The 17112-nt window shown below is 46.0% G+C and overlaps 1 protein-coding gene across 1 annotated transcript in view; it reads left to right on the top strand.

The window, feature by feature from the left end:
- Positions 1 to 16689, top strand: part of SYN2 (synapsin II) — a 200635-nt gene extending 183946 nt beyond the window's left edge. The window contains exons 11-13 of the mRNA XM_025449577.3: positions 9006 to 9066; positions 13136 to 13355; positions 15780 to 16689. Coding sequence (XP_025305362.1) covers positions 9006 to 9066; positions 13136 to 13355; positions 15780 to 15915 — 417 coding nt within the window. The 3' untranslated portion in view covers positions 15916 to 16689. The remainder of the gene's footprint in view (positions 1 to 9005; positions 9067 to 13135; positions 13356 to 15779) is intronic.
- Positions 16690 to 17112: the final 423 nt, after the last annotated feature.

Genomic DNA, 17112 nt, shown 5'->3' with positions numbered 1-17112 from the left:
CAGGCTGAAAGAGCTTCTGGCCTGAGTCACAAGCCCTAAGAGCTACTTCTTGCCCAGTATTCTAGGTCAAGACCAAGACAGGCAATGACTAGCCATTTATCTACCTTTCTCTTTCTCTCTTTGTCTGCAGTCCCACCCTTACAGCTTTCATTAATTTGACTCTAGAAGAACTAGCCCGTAAAGGGGGCTGAGGGGGAGATTAGTAGAGGGCCCAACTTGCCTCCTTGTCAGTCAGGCACCTAGCCCAAGATGGATTAATTATAGAAAACAAAGAGCAAAGTCATTGGAGTGGACCCAGGCTAGCTGCTGTGCCCAGTTCAAAGGGATAGGGTGGGTTTCTAAGAGGCATTGGCTGTGTTGCTGAAAGTAGGGAGGTGAGTGGCAAAGCCTTATCTGGCTAATGACAACATACATGGTCTCAGCCTGACTGGACTGCCAGCTTCGGAGCTGCCCTAAGAATTGGCCAGGGCAATTGTTGGCTCTGAAGTGCTTCAGGGAGACTGTTTTCAAGGTGGCAGTGACACCTGGTGGCCAGTGATGGCCAAAGCCTCCAGGCTATATAACCTCCCTGCAGGCCCTGTTCTCCCATCCCCCACACACATTCACTGACCCCTGGGGTCTGCCTTCTGGGTCTGAGCTGGGCCTTATAATCCAGGGCTGTAGAGAAGTATATGCTGTTCCTGAGGCTTGGGAATCAGGAAGAGAACCTCAAGTAGACAAAGTTTTCAGGTCATACCAGTAGAGGTGTCATCCTGGGGCTCTCCATGTGTTCATCTTTTTAAATTTCCAATCATACTGCTTCCATTTTTATTATTTTCCTATAAATTCTTTCAGAGTCAAAGGGCTGAATTGCTAATGCAAGGATTTCAGGCACCAACGGGCTTTCTATTTGGCTTGTGGGTTATTCCCATGAGGAGTGATCCTAAGACTCGGTCTTTGGAGGCATTAGTACACATGTGGTGTCCAGGAGGAAGCCGAGCCTCTTCCCCTACTGTGAGCTGATCAGATCACACTTGCAATGTTGTTTGCAGTCTGAGGGCCACAGTATAACATGGACAACCTCTAACTCTAACTGGAATGTGCTCAGAGGAAATAACCAGGAGGTTGAGACATTTGGCAAACCTTTGAGTGAAAGTTAAAGGAGCTCCAGTTGAATAGCAATAGCCTCAAGAAGCTCATGATTTAGTACCATCAGTGCCCTTGTGGCTGTAATGGGAGAGGACTGGTGCCAAAAAGCTAACCTGACAAAAGACAGGAGTAAATTCTCTAACACTAGGAGAGAAAAAGGCTGCTCTGGGAAGTGGTGTGTGCCTGCCACATCATTGCTGATGTTTATTCAGAGGCAAGATGAGCCATTTGTCAGGAATATGGTAAAAGGGTGGGCTGTGGGTTAGGGCTGTTGGAGCAGGTAGCATAAAATCTTCCAGATCTAGGATGCTGTGTGCTAGCCACAGACCTGGAAATGGCAGTGATGAGACTTCAAAATTGAGGTGCTGAGGTCCATAAATCTGCAGCCTCTGGCCTCTGGTGGGACATTCCCCCAGTCCCTTTTACTAGTTCTTTGGACTAAAGAGATACTCAAAACATTTTCAGCTAGGTCTTTCCAGTGACAGAGGGTTGAAAAGATGAAGTCTCTAAGTACAAGGACACCAACACCAAGGAGGGGTTTCATTGTGGTCTAAAGTGCCATACAGTTAGGGAAGGGCCACGACTCAGATCCCAATCATGGGACTAAGAGGGACTTACATAGCTAAGAAGAAGTAAATTTAGGACAAATGAAAGGCCTTCCTGCTTCCCACAGCAGGACTGGCTTTAGGGAATTTGTTCCCCAGTGAGCATAAGCTGAAAATGTGAGGAGATTTGAGGCAGGTTCAGATAAAGTCACTAGTGACCAGATCCCTTAGCAGACTATTCAGGGAAACTGACTATTTTAGGGATGTCTTAACTTTTAAGGGACATCTTTAATCACTTGAAGCTGACACTCTGACCTCGAGTGACCTGGCCCTTAGTGCCCCCGTAGGTCTTGTGGACTGCCCCCTTGGGACACTTCTTGTGTCCTTAGGAAGTCACTGATTGTGGGAGGGCCCCAATCCAGGAGATGAGCTCTGCCCTTGGAGTAGAAATTTCCTTCATGAAAGGAGGAGGAGGAGGAGCTCATCCTTGGGAACCTTTTATAACCTTTCAGTGGAAGGAAGGTAGGCACTGGTAACTGCTAGAGTGATCTCAGAAAGATCCCAAGGTGCCTGAAAACATGCTGTCCTTTGCTCCAACTGAACCTACAACCTCCCAACCACATTCCTTCCTGCAGCCTCATTCCCCCTGGGGTCCCAGACTGGGGGAGCGGAGCCTGGGGGAGCTGATCAGAATAGCTCTGTGCCATGTCAGGCAAGGAGCTTGGCCTGGCCTCTTTCCTGGGGCCAGACCTTGAGACCCTTTCCCAATTTCCTGTCTCAGATATGCTGAGCAAGCACAGGCCTTCCTCCTTGGTGGGGGCAGCTGGACACAGGCCAACAACTCTCAAAAGTTGAGTCACTCAGTGTCTTTCCTTCCTCAACTTTCCATCCTGCTGGGACCTGAGATAGGAGCTCCTGTCTCCCAGCTTGTCTGCTGAAAGCCAGAGGATAGCAAATTAAAGGTGCCTTTGACAAGACCCCACAAACCCTCATCCATGGGCTTGGTTTCTCTCCTAGACCAGTGATTTCCTGTCCATTCACCTTAAGAGCTAATATTTACTGTTCTAAAATGACTCTTCTGCATCTTCACAAGCCTTGTTGGAACAAGTCAATGATATACAGAGGGCATGGTATAACCTAGCCCAGAATCCCCTACACACTGAGCTACTATGTAACAGGTGACAGGAAGCCACCCAAGGATACTTTCTCCATCAATGCATTAAATTCTAGAGCTTCATTAGAGTTGCATTCCTTTGGATTGATATTTATTATCATTTCTATAATAGTAATGATGCTTGTTTATATCATTGCTTTGACTAGCACCGTACAGTTTACAAAGCACAGACATTATTTTGAGTCTCACCACCCTTACATGAGATAGTAGGGCTCATGTAGGATAGTAGGATAGATACCAGATAGGGCTGGTATGTCTGTCTCTGTTTTGTACATCGGTAAAGAGAATGCAAACGACTTGTTCAAAGTCATGCGGTTTATAAGCAGGAGAGCTGGGTCTTCTGGTCCCCAGTTTAGGGGGACCCAGTTTAGGGAGTAGTATACAATACTATGCACTATGCCTTTTTCATGTCCCCACCAGAGCACTGGGGAAGGTAAGAATGGAGACAGCTGGGCCTTTGTGACCTTGTGTAAGGGAAAACCTTGTTTTCCTTCTCCTGACAACCAAGTGATAAACCTGCCAATCTAGAGGAGTCTCTGAGCTACACCTGCCTTTCCTGCCTCCCTGACTTCTCAGACCCACCCAGTGCGTTCAGCAAAGTGGGATACCAACCCAACTGGCTTTGATGGAAAGCGGTAACACACTCTACTTGTCAAGTGCTTCAAAGCCTGTGCCTGTAGACACCCCTGCTCAGACCCAATAGCTCCGGGGTCTTGCTGGGCTTAGACTCTGCAGCTAAGGAGGGCTGGTCTTCTATCTCAGACACCTAAAGAACTGAAAAATACAGGAAAGTATTAATGGAAACCAGAACCAGACAGCCTATGGAAGTCATCTGCCTATAACTTCATAACATCCTCCATAGCATCTCTGACCAGGGTTTTCCTGGCCCTGCTTAAACACCTCTAAGGCCAGGAAGCTCACTATGCCCATTATTCCTTGACCTTTGATCGGATTTACATTTGATCTTCTACTCAGTCTTAGGTGCTTCCATGGTTAGGTCACTTAATCCTTGCAATTGATCTGTTTGAGGAACTGAGACTCAGAAATTAAGTAACTTTCCCAAAGTCACATGAGGAAAGATGTCATTTCCATACTTCTCACCATGGGTACAGCTCCAGGTACCCATTTTTCCTCCATGTATCTATTTTAATTCCACTGATGTCCCCCTTATTTTTTTTAACATTTTATTTATTTATTCATGAGAGACAGAGAGAGAGAGAGAGAAAGAGCCAGAGACACAGGCAGAGGGAGAAGCAGGCTCCATGCAGGGAGCCCAACATGGGACTCCATCCCTGGTCTCCAGGATCAGGCCCTGGGCCCAAGGTGGCGCTAAACCGCTGAGCCACCTGGGCTGCCTGATGTCCCCCTTAAAGGAACAGCCAGAACTGGTTGCATTGCTCTCTTGTGAGGCTTATCAGCTAAAAGAGCAATGGACCTGTGCCCTCCCCTCCTTGAGACACTGAAGCCCCTCTAACTGCATCAAATTTTTGGCAGCAGCATTATAAATGGAGACCCTCTGAGCTTGTTATCATTCTATAAAGCCATAATTGTTTGGGTTTTTTTTTTCTCCCTTATGCTGCTGCCAAGGCTTTCCCTTTGACTATAAGGGAAAAAGGCCCTTCTTTTTTTCAGTACAGCTAAGCACAAACATTGGACTACACATTCTTACCTGTTTGAGTCAACTCAGCTTCCTGAGGGAAACTGCAGCTCAGTCTGGCCATGAGCTCCTGCTGTGGGTTGGCTACAGTCCAGTCTTTGACAGTGACGCCAGAGTGGCCAGACTTCTGTGGAATTCAGCATCCCAGGCAGTTCTTGGTGACTGGAGACAGATCCCATGGTAGCCAAACCCCACGGGAATAGCCCTCAGCCCCAACAGATGGATGGCTTATGGGTGGAGCCAGAGAGTCTCAGCCTAGCAACGGACAGTCCTAGGGGACTCTTCTTCTACCCCTCATAGTCCCTGGGAAGTCTTCAGTCCACAACTTCTGTGGAGCCAGAAAAGGGTGAAGCTTCCTAGGCGCCAGAGAAGGGTGGCCAAGGCATATTCCCAGGCTCCAGTTCAAAGGACTGCCTCTGGGAGCTCTTCCTCTGAAGCTTTTGGAAGGGAACTTTTGGGATCAGTTCATCCATGTCTTATTTATATATTTCTGAAGCTGAGGAGAGCCAGGGCCAGCCTTCATTAGTATGATTACTCTGTCAACTCATCCAATGAGTGTCTGGAGTTCTACCATTAGAGATTAATCTATGGGATTTTAAAGGGTTTCTCCTCTCCCCACCTCCCCTCCCCCCGAATCATAAATTTCAGGGTAGAAGGAACCATAGTGTTCACCTAATATATCTCATGTTTAGTGAAGGCATATTCTCTACGATATTTGGTCAGCTGATTCTCTAGCCTCTACAGGAACACACCCACCTTCCAAGATAACCTCTTCCACTGATTTTACTATAGAAAGTTCTTCCTATAACTGAAATTCTACCTTTCTGAAGCTTTTGCCCAATGGTCCTGGTTCTGATCTCTTATTAAATGGTTTTCCATAACTCTATCTAAAAATAAAAATTTTCTTGGAGGAGAACATCTTAAGCTGTTCTTGACCAATGCCTGAGATGATTGGCAGCCATGCGTGGTATGGGGTGAGGCCTCAGGGAAGGAGACTGGCAAGAGCCTATATAGTGGCTCCACAAACAATATGAATTTTGCTGTCTTTCGTATGAGTATTCTTCTCAGGCAATGAGAAACCATAACACTGATAGATTGTCAGGGAGATCAAAGGAGGCTTTACTATCACAACTAAATAAGGTTCTCTAAAGCCTACGAATAGAGCACTGCAAGGGGTATTCCATCATGGGCATAAGACTTGGGTAACAGAATTTCAGAGGAAATTCCTCATCAATATCATTGTCATCTATTGTATTTTACTTAGAAACTACAGAGGCCAGTGCTTATAGATATCTTGATAGATGGATGGACAGATAGAAAGATAGATAATCTCACTTCACATCACAGAAACCTTTTGAAAAGAAGTGGGTACAGAGGGATGAAATAACTTGCCCAAGGTCACAAAGCAATTAAGTGGCACACCTGGATTGAACCCAAGGTCTTCACAGCCCAAAAGCCCAACTTCCTCAGTCACTCTGCTATCCAGTCTTAAAGACCTACTGCTGGAGACCTAGGCAGCAATGTGTGTGTGTGGTGGTGGTGGTTGGGGGCTGGGAGGGGGATTGAACCCCAGCCCCATCTTAGCATGCCAGAAGCCCAGGTAGAAAGGCCACCCTGTTATCTATGCACCCTTTATCAAACACTGTACACTGTATCCTGGCCCCAGACTTAACTGGCTGGCAACCAGGTCATGAGAAAGAAGAGATCACAGTGGGAATGAACTCTTAGGCTTAAAATGTCCTTGGGTTAGGAAGTCTTGATGGAAGCAATATCTGCTTCTTTGATGCTTGTTTTAACTTTACCTTCTGTACCTGATATACAGGTACACATAGCAGGCCTCAAGTTTAGTTCCCTAACCTGAGCATTTTCAGAGCTGCTCACTAGAGTTGATACCAAATACTTACATGGTTTAACTTCTATGATCTAACAATATGCCTCTCCTAAAGAATTATACTCTAGTCCTTGTTGGATTTTCACCATTATTTTACTTGCATCATTTATTTAACAAGCATTTATTAAGGATCTCTTATATACTCAGCCCTATGCTTGATGGTGTTGGTAAAATGATGATAGTCTTGAATTTTTCAAAATATTCCTAATTCTAACTATTTTAACTTTTTAAATAAATAGTTCCTGTTCCAGGCCATATGTCCCTATTTTTCTTTAAAAACAAGGGCATTGCATTTGTTAAGAATTCATGAGAAGATGAAGATACATAGTCTGTGCCTGAAGGATGTGTCAGTCTTCTTGGGCATATCATCTAGGCTTTAGGATCACAACACAGCATTACAAAGACCCTCTTTGGTAGTATGAGTTTCCTATATGCTGTTTCAGGATTTCAGAGAAGAGATCATAGTCAAAAGGGGCAGCTGAAGGGAAGATTTCATAGATGAGGAAGAAAATTACTTAGACATCTAAGATGTTTTGGATGGGATTGGTAGAACAGGTGCAAAAGTATTCCTGTAGGGTACTCAGCACAAAAAATTATGTGTTCTAGCCTTGAGAATAAACAGTGAGGGATCAGGCCTGGAGGGAGCCAGTATGCTTAAGACATGAGGGAGAGAGAAGGCTAGATTGGCCAATTCCAACCATGCTGAAGCAAGTTTTAGATGTCAGCCTGAGGGATGTGGTTGTCATCCTGCTGGCAGGTTGTCATCCTGCTGGCAATAGAAGAAAATATGACTATCAGATTGCCTGGCCTCACAGCCCAGCTGCATTAGCCTCTACTGTGTGACCCTGGATAAATTACCTGACTTAGTTGGGCCTCAATTTCCTTGTCTAAAAATTAGGGATGTTGATAATAATAGCATCTACCTCAGAGAGGTCTTATGAGGTATGCAATATATCAAACTGCCCATCGTGTACCTGGCACATAGGTAGTATTAGCTATAAATTATTAAAGCAGTAAAGTGGCACAATTAGGGAAGGAGCATAAGAGGACACTAGGTAGGCACGGGATAGATTAGAGAGAGAGGAGACTATCTGGTAGTGTAGTAGTAGTAGTCATTGCCTAGTAGTCTAAGCAAGAAATGGTACAGGCTTGACCAGCAATAGTCAGGAAAAGGTGGTGAATCATAGATATTGAAAGGGAAGAATGGATGGGTCTTGCTCCTGACTGGATGGTGTGGTCTCTAGGTGATGTATTGGTGGTGGGTATTTCGGTGCCAGAGCTCAGACCAAGCATCTTGGATCCCATGACAGTATTTGGAAGAATGGGAAGGCAAGTGTTGTGCTTGCTGTGATCTGTGAGAGGGTGGAGATTGTAGATAGAACAGGTACCCTCTGATGTGGTGGCACTAAGGACATTTCAAAGGTCCTCTGCCTCCTACTGCCCCAAATCCTCTTAGTAAAATAGTTTTAGACAATGGTGTTAAAGACCATGACACTGGAGAGGGTAACACTTCAGTTCTTCTTGAGTGGAGCTGAAAAAGGCTGGAGAGGAGACTGATGGTGAGAATGGGAGACCCATAGGAAATGGGGAACAGGAGAAGAAACAGTTTTCATGTGGGAGTAGGGCTGAGGGGCACGTCACAAGGGAGAGGAGCACTGAAAGAGGAAGCGGGAGCATGCTGGGGACATGCTCAGCCCATTTCACAGCCCTGCCCCTGCAGCTCCCTCTGTGACATCACCATGAGCACACTTGGCAACTCTTAGGCTTTATAGAGCATTTCCCTTGTACTGAATTTAAGCTACAACTGCTCACTGCCTTTAATTCAAATGGTAGACAAACTGAAGTCACATGCATCTTCAATCCTTTCAGGGCATAATCAGAATCACAGCTGGGAGGAGAGGAAACATGGGAGTGGAGCCATGTTGTTGGGTAAAATGTAATTATGCTATCTGAGAAGGAAAAACAGCTTGGCCTTGAGCACTTCTACAAGCATTAACATCTTACCCCTTCCCTCTGGGTAAAGGAGGCTTGGGGGAAACAGAAGACTGGCCCCAAGTCCTTCCCTAGGGAGTTCCAGCATAGCCCAAAGAGTGGATCTGACCCCAGAGCCACCTCCAGAGCTGATTCCACATCAGAGTTCATTCCACAGAAGTGAGGCAAATCTGGGCTCATCAGCTGGTCCAGCTCCTAATCTCAGGGCCCTGAAGTGCCTAAAGCCCAACCCAATCTCTGGACTTCGGTGTCGATCCTCCCTTTCCTTCAGGAAGCTGGGCCTGTAAGTATTGAAGGAACTAGACAGCAGGCAGCCACCAGAGAAGAAACCAGGTGCTGTTAGAAGACCCAGAGCATCTAGAGAGAATAAGTCTAAAAAGGAGGGAAATGAAAAGGGGGTTTAGGAGGTCTCAAGCCCACTGCCTAGGAACCTTGCCCCAGCAACACCAGAGAGGCTGAGAACTCCTTTGAAGTGTATTTCTGGAACAGCAGAAGCCTTTAGGCCAGATCCCATGGATCCCATCACATCCCACTGCACTCATGCCATGGAGCCACAGGGTTTCTCTTCGGAATCTGCTTGCAGTCTTGTTTTTATCTCTTTTGCATTTTGTCTTCCAGAGTGGAACACTTAAGGATCCGGACTCCAGCAAGACCCCACCTCAGCGGCCAGCCCCCCAAGGTTGTTTACAGTATATTCTCGACTGTAATGGCATTGCAGTAGGGCCAAAACAAGTCCAAGCTTCTTAAAGTGATTGGTAGTTCATTTTTCAAAGCAGAAATTTTAAGCCAAAAACAAACAAGGAAAGAAAGGAAAGCGGGGAGGGAGCAACAGACCCTCCCTTTGGTGCCGTTTCTGCATTCTTTCAATACTGACTGGACTGTGTTTTCCTATGCAGTGTCAGCTCCTCTGTCTGGTTGTTTACCTGTTCCTGTTCGTGCTTGTAATGCTCACTTATGTTTCTCTGTATAACTTGTGATTCCAGGGCTGTTTGTCAACAGTGTACAAAAGAATTGTGCCTCTCCCAAGTCCAGTGTGACTATCTTCTGGGTGGTTTGATAGTATTTTTTAAAGTATTACATAATGTGGGGTGAAAAAGGACTGGGGGGTTGGACAGGGGAGAAACAAAGACCACAAAAATAAAACCCAACTCCTCTCCTCCACCTTCCCAGGCTCAGATTAAAGCGCCCCCCACCCCCTGCTTACCTCCATGAGTGTGCTTGGGATCTTCAACGAATTGTGCTTTTTGCTTCCTTTCTGCATGGCTAGGGTAAATAGAAGTTTAAGAGATTTTCAAGGTCTAATTTCCATAGCTTCATCCGTTGAATCTGAAGGCATCCACCTTTTTCTCCATTTGCTAAAATTTGGTGCAGTTTGAGTTTATGTGAATAGGCTGGCTGTGCCTGTAGAGCTCTTGTGTTTTTAGTGATGACATGAAATATAAAGAACAAGCTATTTCCGGGAATGTGTTTTGTACTTTATATCCCAGTGTACCTTCTTTTTTATTATTAACTAATTAGCTATGAGATTAGACAAAAAAGAATGGGGCCGCTGATGTGCAATATCAAAGTGAACTTGTGAGTATTTTCTGTGTGTTGATCTCAGTCCCCTAAGTTGTTTTTCCTTTGTTGCTGTTTCTGAATTGGCTGTATTATGTGCTTCTGTGGAATTGAGGCTGATTTGTATTCCCCAAAGCCTGACTTATGTACAGAGATGATTCTTTAGCAATTTTGGACATAGGATGCAGGAAGCTACTGAAAGTCTGAGAAGGATTCGACCATCTTGCTCTTGACCTCTCCCTAGGCAATCATGAGACCAAATGAGAAATGTCCCATTTCACAGAGTGGGTACACTGCCTACAGAACTATGAGGTAGATTTCTGCCTTCATTTTCAGCTGTTACAAGAGCCCCCCCAGAGGCCAGAGAATGGGGTGTTTTATCTTTCCTGGAAAGACCTATCTCTGATTTTAGCTTGGGTGTGTTTGGGGCAGAGGCTCCACAGCCATGGCTCTTGAAGAAGCCTCACCAGTTTGTCCTCTTTCCTCTGACACAGAGTTCCTGGGCTATGCTGAGGCAGTTAATGAAAGCAGTGCCTCATCTTGCCATCTCCTAGCCAGGTTGGGACAGGCACTGAGTGGTCTCCTCTAGGATGGAGGTCCGTGGGAGTTCATGCCAGCAGTTTCCATTTTAAATAAGTGCTTCTAGCTCTACTGTTACATTCCTCTCACTTCTATGCTGACATGTTACCGTTCTGGATTCCAGGTCTGAGGAATAAATAGTATTGATAGTATGATGTATGGTTCAAGGGCACATGCCCTAGTTTCTCCTTTGGTTGCTGGCAGATTCTGAGGCTACAGAGAAATGCACTGAGTGTGAGTGTTCTCATCTGTGATCCCTCCCTTAGATGGTGATGGTGATCGATCTGTTGTAAATATATACATATATGCATTTATGCACTTCCAGGTGAGTTGCATAAGAATCAGGTCCTTAAATACCTCCCAATCTGATGAAATGGTAGAAAGGAATAAAGCAACATTTCCCAGAATGGAGGAATACATTTTTATTTTTGTATTTTTTATTTTTTGTCCAAGTGGTGAGCTGATGGTGGTGTTGCTTCTCTGCATGTTATCAGTGTGAACATTCAGGTGCTTTTCATGTGACATTTGTGAGCCACAAATACAAAGTTGCCATTTGAATTCAGTCAGGCTCCAGAGTGGTGTTAGCCAAAGTTTCTCAGGTCGGGGAGAAACTGATTAGGGCTCCTACTGCCAAATGGAAGCAGGCAGCATAACCTGACTATCATGTGCCCTCAGGCAGCATGCTAAGGGAGAACTCTGTGGCCTGGGGGACATCCATGTCACAGTATAGGATTGCTGTTCAGGTGTTTTGTATCCATTTATTTTCTGATGTTGTCCCCTTTTTTTGTACCAATCCAGCTGGGAAAACCTCAGCCAATGCTGGAAGTGTGATTTAAGTACCTCTCTTTTGTGACTCTCTTGTACAGCTTAATGTGCAATAAAGGAAAAGTTATATCTGTCTTCAGTGTTAAGTTGTAAAGTTTCTGGCTATTCAAGTATCTCTGTGCAAGTGGGAAAGAACTCAGGTTCCTGGTATAAGAGGTTGAGCTATCCACCTGCTGTACTTTGCAAGAAAAGGCTAATACAAATGATGCCAAACTTTGGAAGAGGCAAAAACTGGTTAACATGAAATATGCTGGTCTGTCGGCTTCATCTTCACTGGTTATCCAATTTGAACTTGGAACTTCAAGTTTTCAATCCCAAATTACATTTATGTATTTATTTATGTAAAACTAACTCTGGTATTCATTGGTAATTGATACAGTGGAGCCCACGCCATGTATTAAGGAGAGGCGCTGATAATCAGGGGTGCACAGTGATGTTGATGTATAATTCTGCCTCTCCAGAGGGTATGGGTATTCTGGTGTTTCTAAGATACTAAGTTACAACACAACTCTCTTAGCTCTTGAGTTTCCATAAGCCTGCTCCTTCTAATGGGCTCATGAACGTGGATGCTGAGAGTGAGACTTGAGAAGTTGGGTCTCTCAGGCCAATTATGCATCATTTCCACTAGTCAGTATGTACTGATGGGGGCATCTTTTGACTTTGGACTGCAAGAACCACCACCACCACCACCCTGCCCCGGCCCTAAGTCTGAGCAAGCAGGTATCATACTTACTGCCTTACTGCCCCAGAGGGAGGATGGCCTTTTTTTCCCTCCAGGCCACCAGGTGGTTTTCTGTCTTATGCTGAGAGAATGGTATCCTGGTCCTTTTGGGGGTGGGGATAAGGGTAAGGGGCTGCTTCTTTGTGGGATGGTGACCACAACAACCCCAGGGGAGAATAGGACTTGGATTTCTGGAGAATTTCACCACATACACTGGGGAGAGGGTAGAGGCTCCTGAGGATGGTACTATGAGGCAAAAGAGTACATGGAAACAGAAGATTCCCCTAGTCATGTGCTTGAGTTAATGTTAAAATGAAGCCCTGGTTGGGCGGAGCATGGCAATCAGACATGTGCAGGTCAGGAGCTGGACAAGGCCCTGCTCCGTAAAAACAATGCAAGTCTGTGATCATTAATGATCATAAAGCACACAATACTTTTTTTTTTTAAGCACACAATACTTTTTGAAGAACTTTCTTGTCCATTAACATCTTTGAAACACTACCAATCTTGAAAGACAACTAAGACTAGAGATTATTTTTTCATAGTTTGATGGTTTATAAACACCAAGGCCCAGAGAAGTTTGCTGACTTGCTCAGGGAGTCACTAATAGACTGTGTCTTGGATTTTCTGATTCAAAGCCTGTGCTCTTTCCATTGCCTTTGTACTGCGTCTACTGTGTGGAACTTGAGACCTCCCAGTAAACCGTGGGGCAGGTTGCCCTATACCTGAGGAACCTCTGGGGAAGAACGGTGGGGTCCCTCTGTTCTGGGGGGCCTTCTGTAAAAAAGCTTGCTTCTGGTCAGGGCCACTCATCCCATGGTTTCTTCCTTGTCCTCCTGATTTCTGCTGTGCCTGAGGTGCTGTGTGTCTCAGGAGGAGCAAGTAGTGGCAGATGTATGAGGGAAACCAGGGACTGGCTCTGGAGCCCTACAGAGCCTCGGGTAGCTTCTTATAATAGAGCTTATCCTTTTGATAATTAACTAACCTCACCCTTTAAGACATAGATTCTAATAAGGAAACCCTTTGATACGGCTAAATTATGAAGTTTTTCTTGTACTGAACCTAGGGGGCCCTGGGCAACCCCAAGGAATGCAACCCCCAGGCAAGGTGCTGCCTCCACGCCGGCCTCCCCCTGGACCATCACTGCCACCTTCCTCCTCTTCTTCCTCCTCCTCTTCTTCCTCCACCACCCACGGAGATGCACCCTCCAGCAGCAGCTCCCTGGCAGAGGCCCAGCCACCCCCGGCTGCTCCACCACAGAAGCCCCAGCCTCACCCACAGCTCAAGTAAGAGACAACTCAGCAGCTCCTTCCCCTCCCCTCTTCCTGCCCCTCCTCACCGGCCTTAGGCTCCAGAGCTGCTAGAAAGCACCCTTGTTCAGGCTTTCTTCTACAGATATTTTTGTGGGGCTTTTTTTGGTTTTGGTTTTGGGTTATTTTTTGGTTGGGGGTATGGTTGGGGTTGATTGGGGAGGGTAGAAAAGAAGGAAGTGAAAGTCTAAGGTCTAGCTAAAAGCTCAAACCCTCCCCTTTCTTCCTGGGGAATGCCAATAAGGCAGAGTTACTGCCCTTTTCCTATTCTTATATTAGCTTAGAGTGGTTCTTTCTTTCTTTCTTTCTTTCTTTTTAAATCCTGTCTCCCACTCTTTTTTCCATTCCTTTTCTGTGCGTGTGTGCATGTGTGTGTGTGTGTGTCAAAATTTTTTTTAAAAAATCCTCTTTCCTGCCTCTGACTCAGAATTTAGGGTGTGCAATCAGCAAGGCTGCCCAGAAGGAAAAGGGGGAAGTAGTTAAATCCATTTCAACTTTTTACCTTCAGCTTTGTCAGAAGGAGGTCAGTTTCTGGCGTGGCCATCAAAGGAAGGCCCAGCTAGAGACACCCTGAGGAACTCCATCTTCTTGGTCTTCCTCACTCCTTAAAAGCTCCCCCTACACAGTCCTGCTTCAGAGGAAGAACTGAGGGTTCATGGGAAGCAGTATAGCTGTACTTAGGATGGAAAGCACCTGAGTTGGATGGTGCCCTCTCCCCTAGAACCAGAGATACCTCTCTCCACTGTCCCCACACAGACCTCTGTCATCACTGTCAGCAGAGACAGGTATGGCCTGCAGGGATGGGAGTGATCCATCTGTGCTTCTCAGAGTGAGGTGATGGGAATCTTCAGGGAGGGAGGGAGAAAAGAAAGCTACTTAGACATGGTCTGGTCATGTATAGTTGAATAAACTGCTCAGAGATTTGGTTAGGATTCAGGCTCAGGTAGTCCAGATGACCACTTTCTCTGGGTCTTCCAACCCTCATGACTGGAGGGGCATTATCCACTACTGCTCCCCAACTCTGGCCAGTGGCACATTTCACCTCTCACCTGCCCCATAACCTCCCCTCAATCCAATTGTTTTCTGCATGCTGACTTTTAAAATCTCCCTTACCTTCTCATTAGTCAATTCTAGCCCTAGTCTGAGGGCTGATCTTTGGGTTGTCACTGCCTTTGGGCTGAATTTGTTGAATAGAGCCAACAAGCAAGAGGCTTATATGCCATGCCCCTGGCTGTGCATGCAGAGGAGGCCCTCCTTCCCAGAGGCCAGCATGTTTGGGGCTCATCCTCAACCATAATGGAAGGCCATCTGTTCACAGTCACTGTAGGAGAGAAACTGCTCACACTCCCATAGAAGGGAATGTTGGGGACTGACACCAAATGTAGAGAAGGGTTGGGGGCCCTAAGACATCAGGAGAAGAGTTCTATAGCTAGAAATCATCAGGAAAGAGACAGTGAAAGTCAGGGAGACATGAGAGACCACTGGAGATACCATACCTTGTATTTTCTTCTCAAGTACTGGGTTTGGCCTCCCTTTGACGTTCTTGTCTTTTTCCTCTCTGAATCCCTAGGTCTCAGGGGAAAAATAGATTCCTAAAATGTGTGTGATTTGAGTTTTTAATGAGAAAACTGCCTAACGTCCTTGTGTACACCTGATATGTATCTCTTTTGCCCCTGGATATCCTGAACTGCACCGACCTCATATTAGGGCTCCTCTGAGGAAGGCTACAAAGGATGGTCATGTCCATTTTAAAAGCAGATAACTTGAGGCCTTAGTTTATTCCAAGTTTATTTGGAATCAGAGAAGAAAAAGCAGAGTATAAAGACCGGAGAAATCCTAGAGAGCATTTTACAAAACATCTGCACATGACAGATGAGAAACCAAGTCCAGAGAAGCACAAGACTGAGTGAAGGGCAGATCCAACACTTTGACCCAGGTCTTCTGATGCTGGCTTCACCACTAGACAGTTGATGGAAAAGAGAGTGCAGAGAGTCTAAGGTCCCCTAGTTGCTATATTTAATCAGAAGGAAAAGGTATGAGATTCCTAGATTAGTACTTACCAATTGGGACCTCTGAAATGTAGCTTGTAAGCCATTTAGTTTAGCATTAAGTATAAGAAACAGCTTTTAAGTCGCTCCTTCTCCCTCTTTCCTTTCTCTTTTCCCCCCTCTCCCTTTCTCCCACACTGCCCCCATCCTTTTCTGTTTAGCAGCACTGAAGGTGAGGATGATAGCACAGGGGCCTCCCCGGGTCCTGGCAGCACTCCACTGGCTTTCTCCTCCGTCACCCTGGTCTCCCTGGGGTGGGAGTGGGGTTCGGTTGTATATTCTCATGTCACCGTCTTTCCCTCCCTCACTGGGAACACCCTCTCTCACATTCTCTCTGGTTTTTATCTTCAAGCAAGTCGCAGTCCCTGACAAATGCCTTCAGCTTCTCTGAATCCTCCTTCTTCCGGTCTTCAGCCAATGAGGATGAAGCCAAAGCGGAGACCATCCGGAGCTTGAGGAAGTCCTTTGCCAGCCTCTTTTCAGATTAGCTCTCCAGATAACACGGGGGCACCTAGCCCAACTGGGAAAGGCATCTATCTGAGACATTTGCCAATAGTCAGCCACGCTTGGTGGTGTCCCATGACCTTGATGTGTGTGGCCCTTTCCTCTGCTCCGTTGTGCTAAGTGATATTGTGCAGCTCAGAAAAGACCATGCGAAAGTCTCAGGGCGAGTGCCTAACCAGCAAGGGGCACCTGACATCAGAGAGAATAGAGCTGCTTTCCTGTAGTCCTAAGCGCTTCCTCTGAGGTCATCGTTTGCTGTGAGTTTAGTGGCCTTATTGTGACAGCGCCGTCATGTCTTATTCTTCTTCATGAAACAGGATTCCCTTCACTGAGGACTCTTGGTAGCTTAACCTCAGATGCAGTGCTAAGCATGCCCACGGTTTAGTCAGTGCTGCCTATTTGGGGATATACTTACCCCAAAATGCTCTTGGCTCTAAGTGTTAGGAACTTACCCACACTTGGATTCCGTGTCGTACATGTGTAGCTGTTTAAAACACACCTGCCCAACACAATAGATTCCTCGACCACTCTCATGGCAAAGCACCTTTAGTCTGTTGATACTGGAGAGAACAAGATCCCCCCTACCTTTTCTCTCCTCCGGAGAGCAGTTCTTATGTGCGTGCTGCAGTGATCTTGAGCTCCGAAGCTGCATTGTAGAGAATGCATGCCACTGTAACAGCAGTATGCCAAGTTTTGTGTTCATCTCCAAATAAATGTTAAGACATTTGGTGTAATAAAAGCAGCAGCATTAACCAGCATTTGATTCAGCTGTGAGGGATCCCCTAGGCCACCCTTTTGGCTGAGAGAGTATATGTGAGACATACGTGTGTGCTTGCAAGTATAGGGAAGGGAAAAGTCTAGGAGAGTGAAGCTGTTTTTGCCAGTATGTTTGTGAATGTGTTTATGTGTGACTGACTGTATGCAAGTGGTTGAGAGCATGGCTATCCTTTAGATGTCACATATGCTGGGCCTCCTTGACATCTTCCAGTGAATGTTTCCTGCAGGACAACTGAACTTCCTTTGGTAACTCAACATCTCTACCACTTTTACTAAATTTGTGGCCTTTCTAGTAAGCATAGCACCCTTGTTCCTATGGCATCCAAGTTAGACCTACTTGTCTGGTCCATCAAGCTCCTCACCCAAAGCCACATGGTGGTGCCAATGAGGCTGGACCAACCAGC

The sequence above is a fragment of the Canis lupus genome, chromosome 20 (genome assembly GCF_003254725.2).
Source record: "Canis lupus dingo isolate Sandy chromosome 20, ASM325472v2, whole genome shotgun sequence".
NCBI classification, from domain to species: Eukaryota; Metazoa; Chordata; class Mammalia; order Carnivora; family Canidae; genus Canis; species Canis lupus.
The sequence above is the reverse complement of the archived record's forward strand: the minus strand, read 5'-3'. Positions and strand labels throughout refer to the sequence as shown.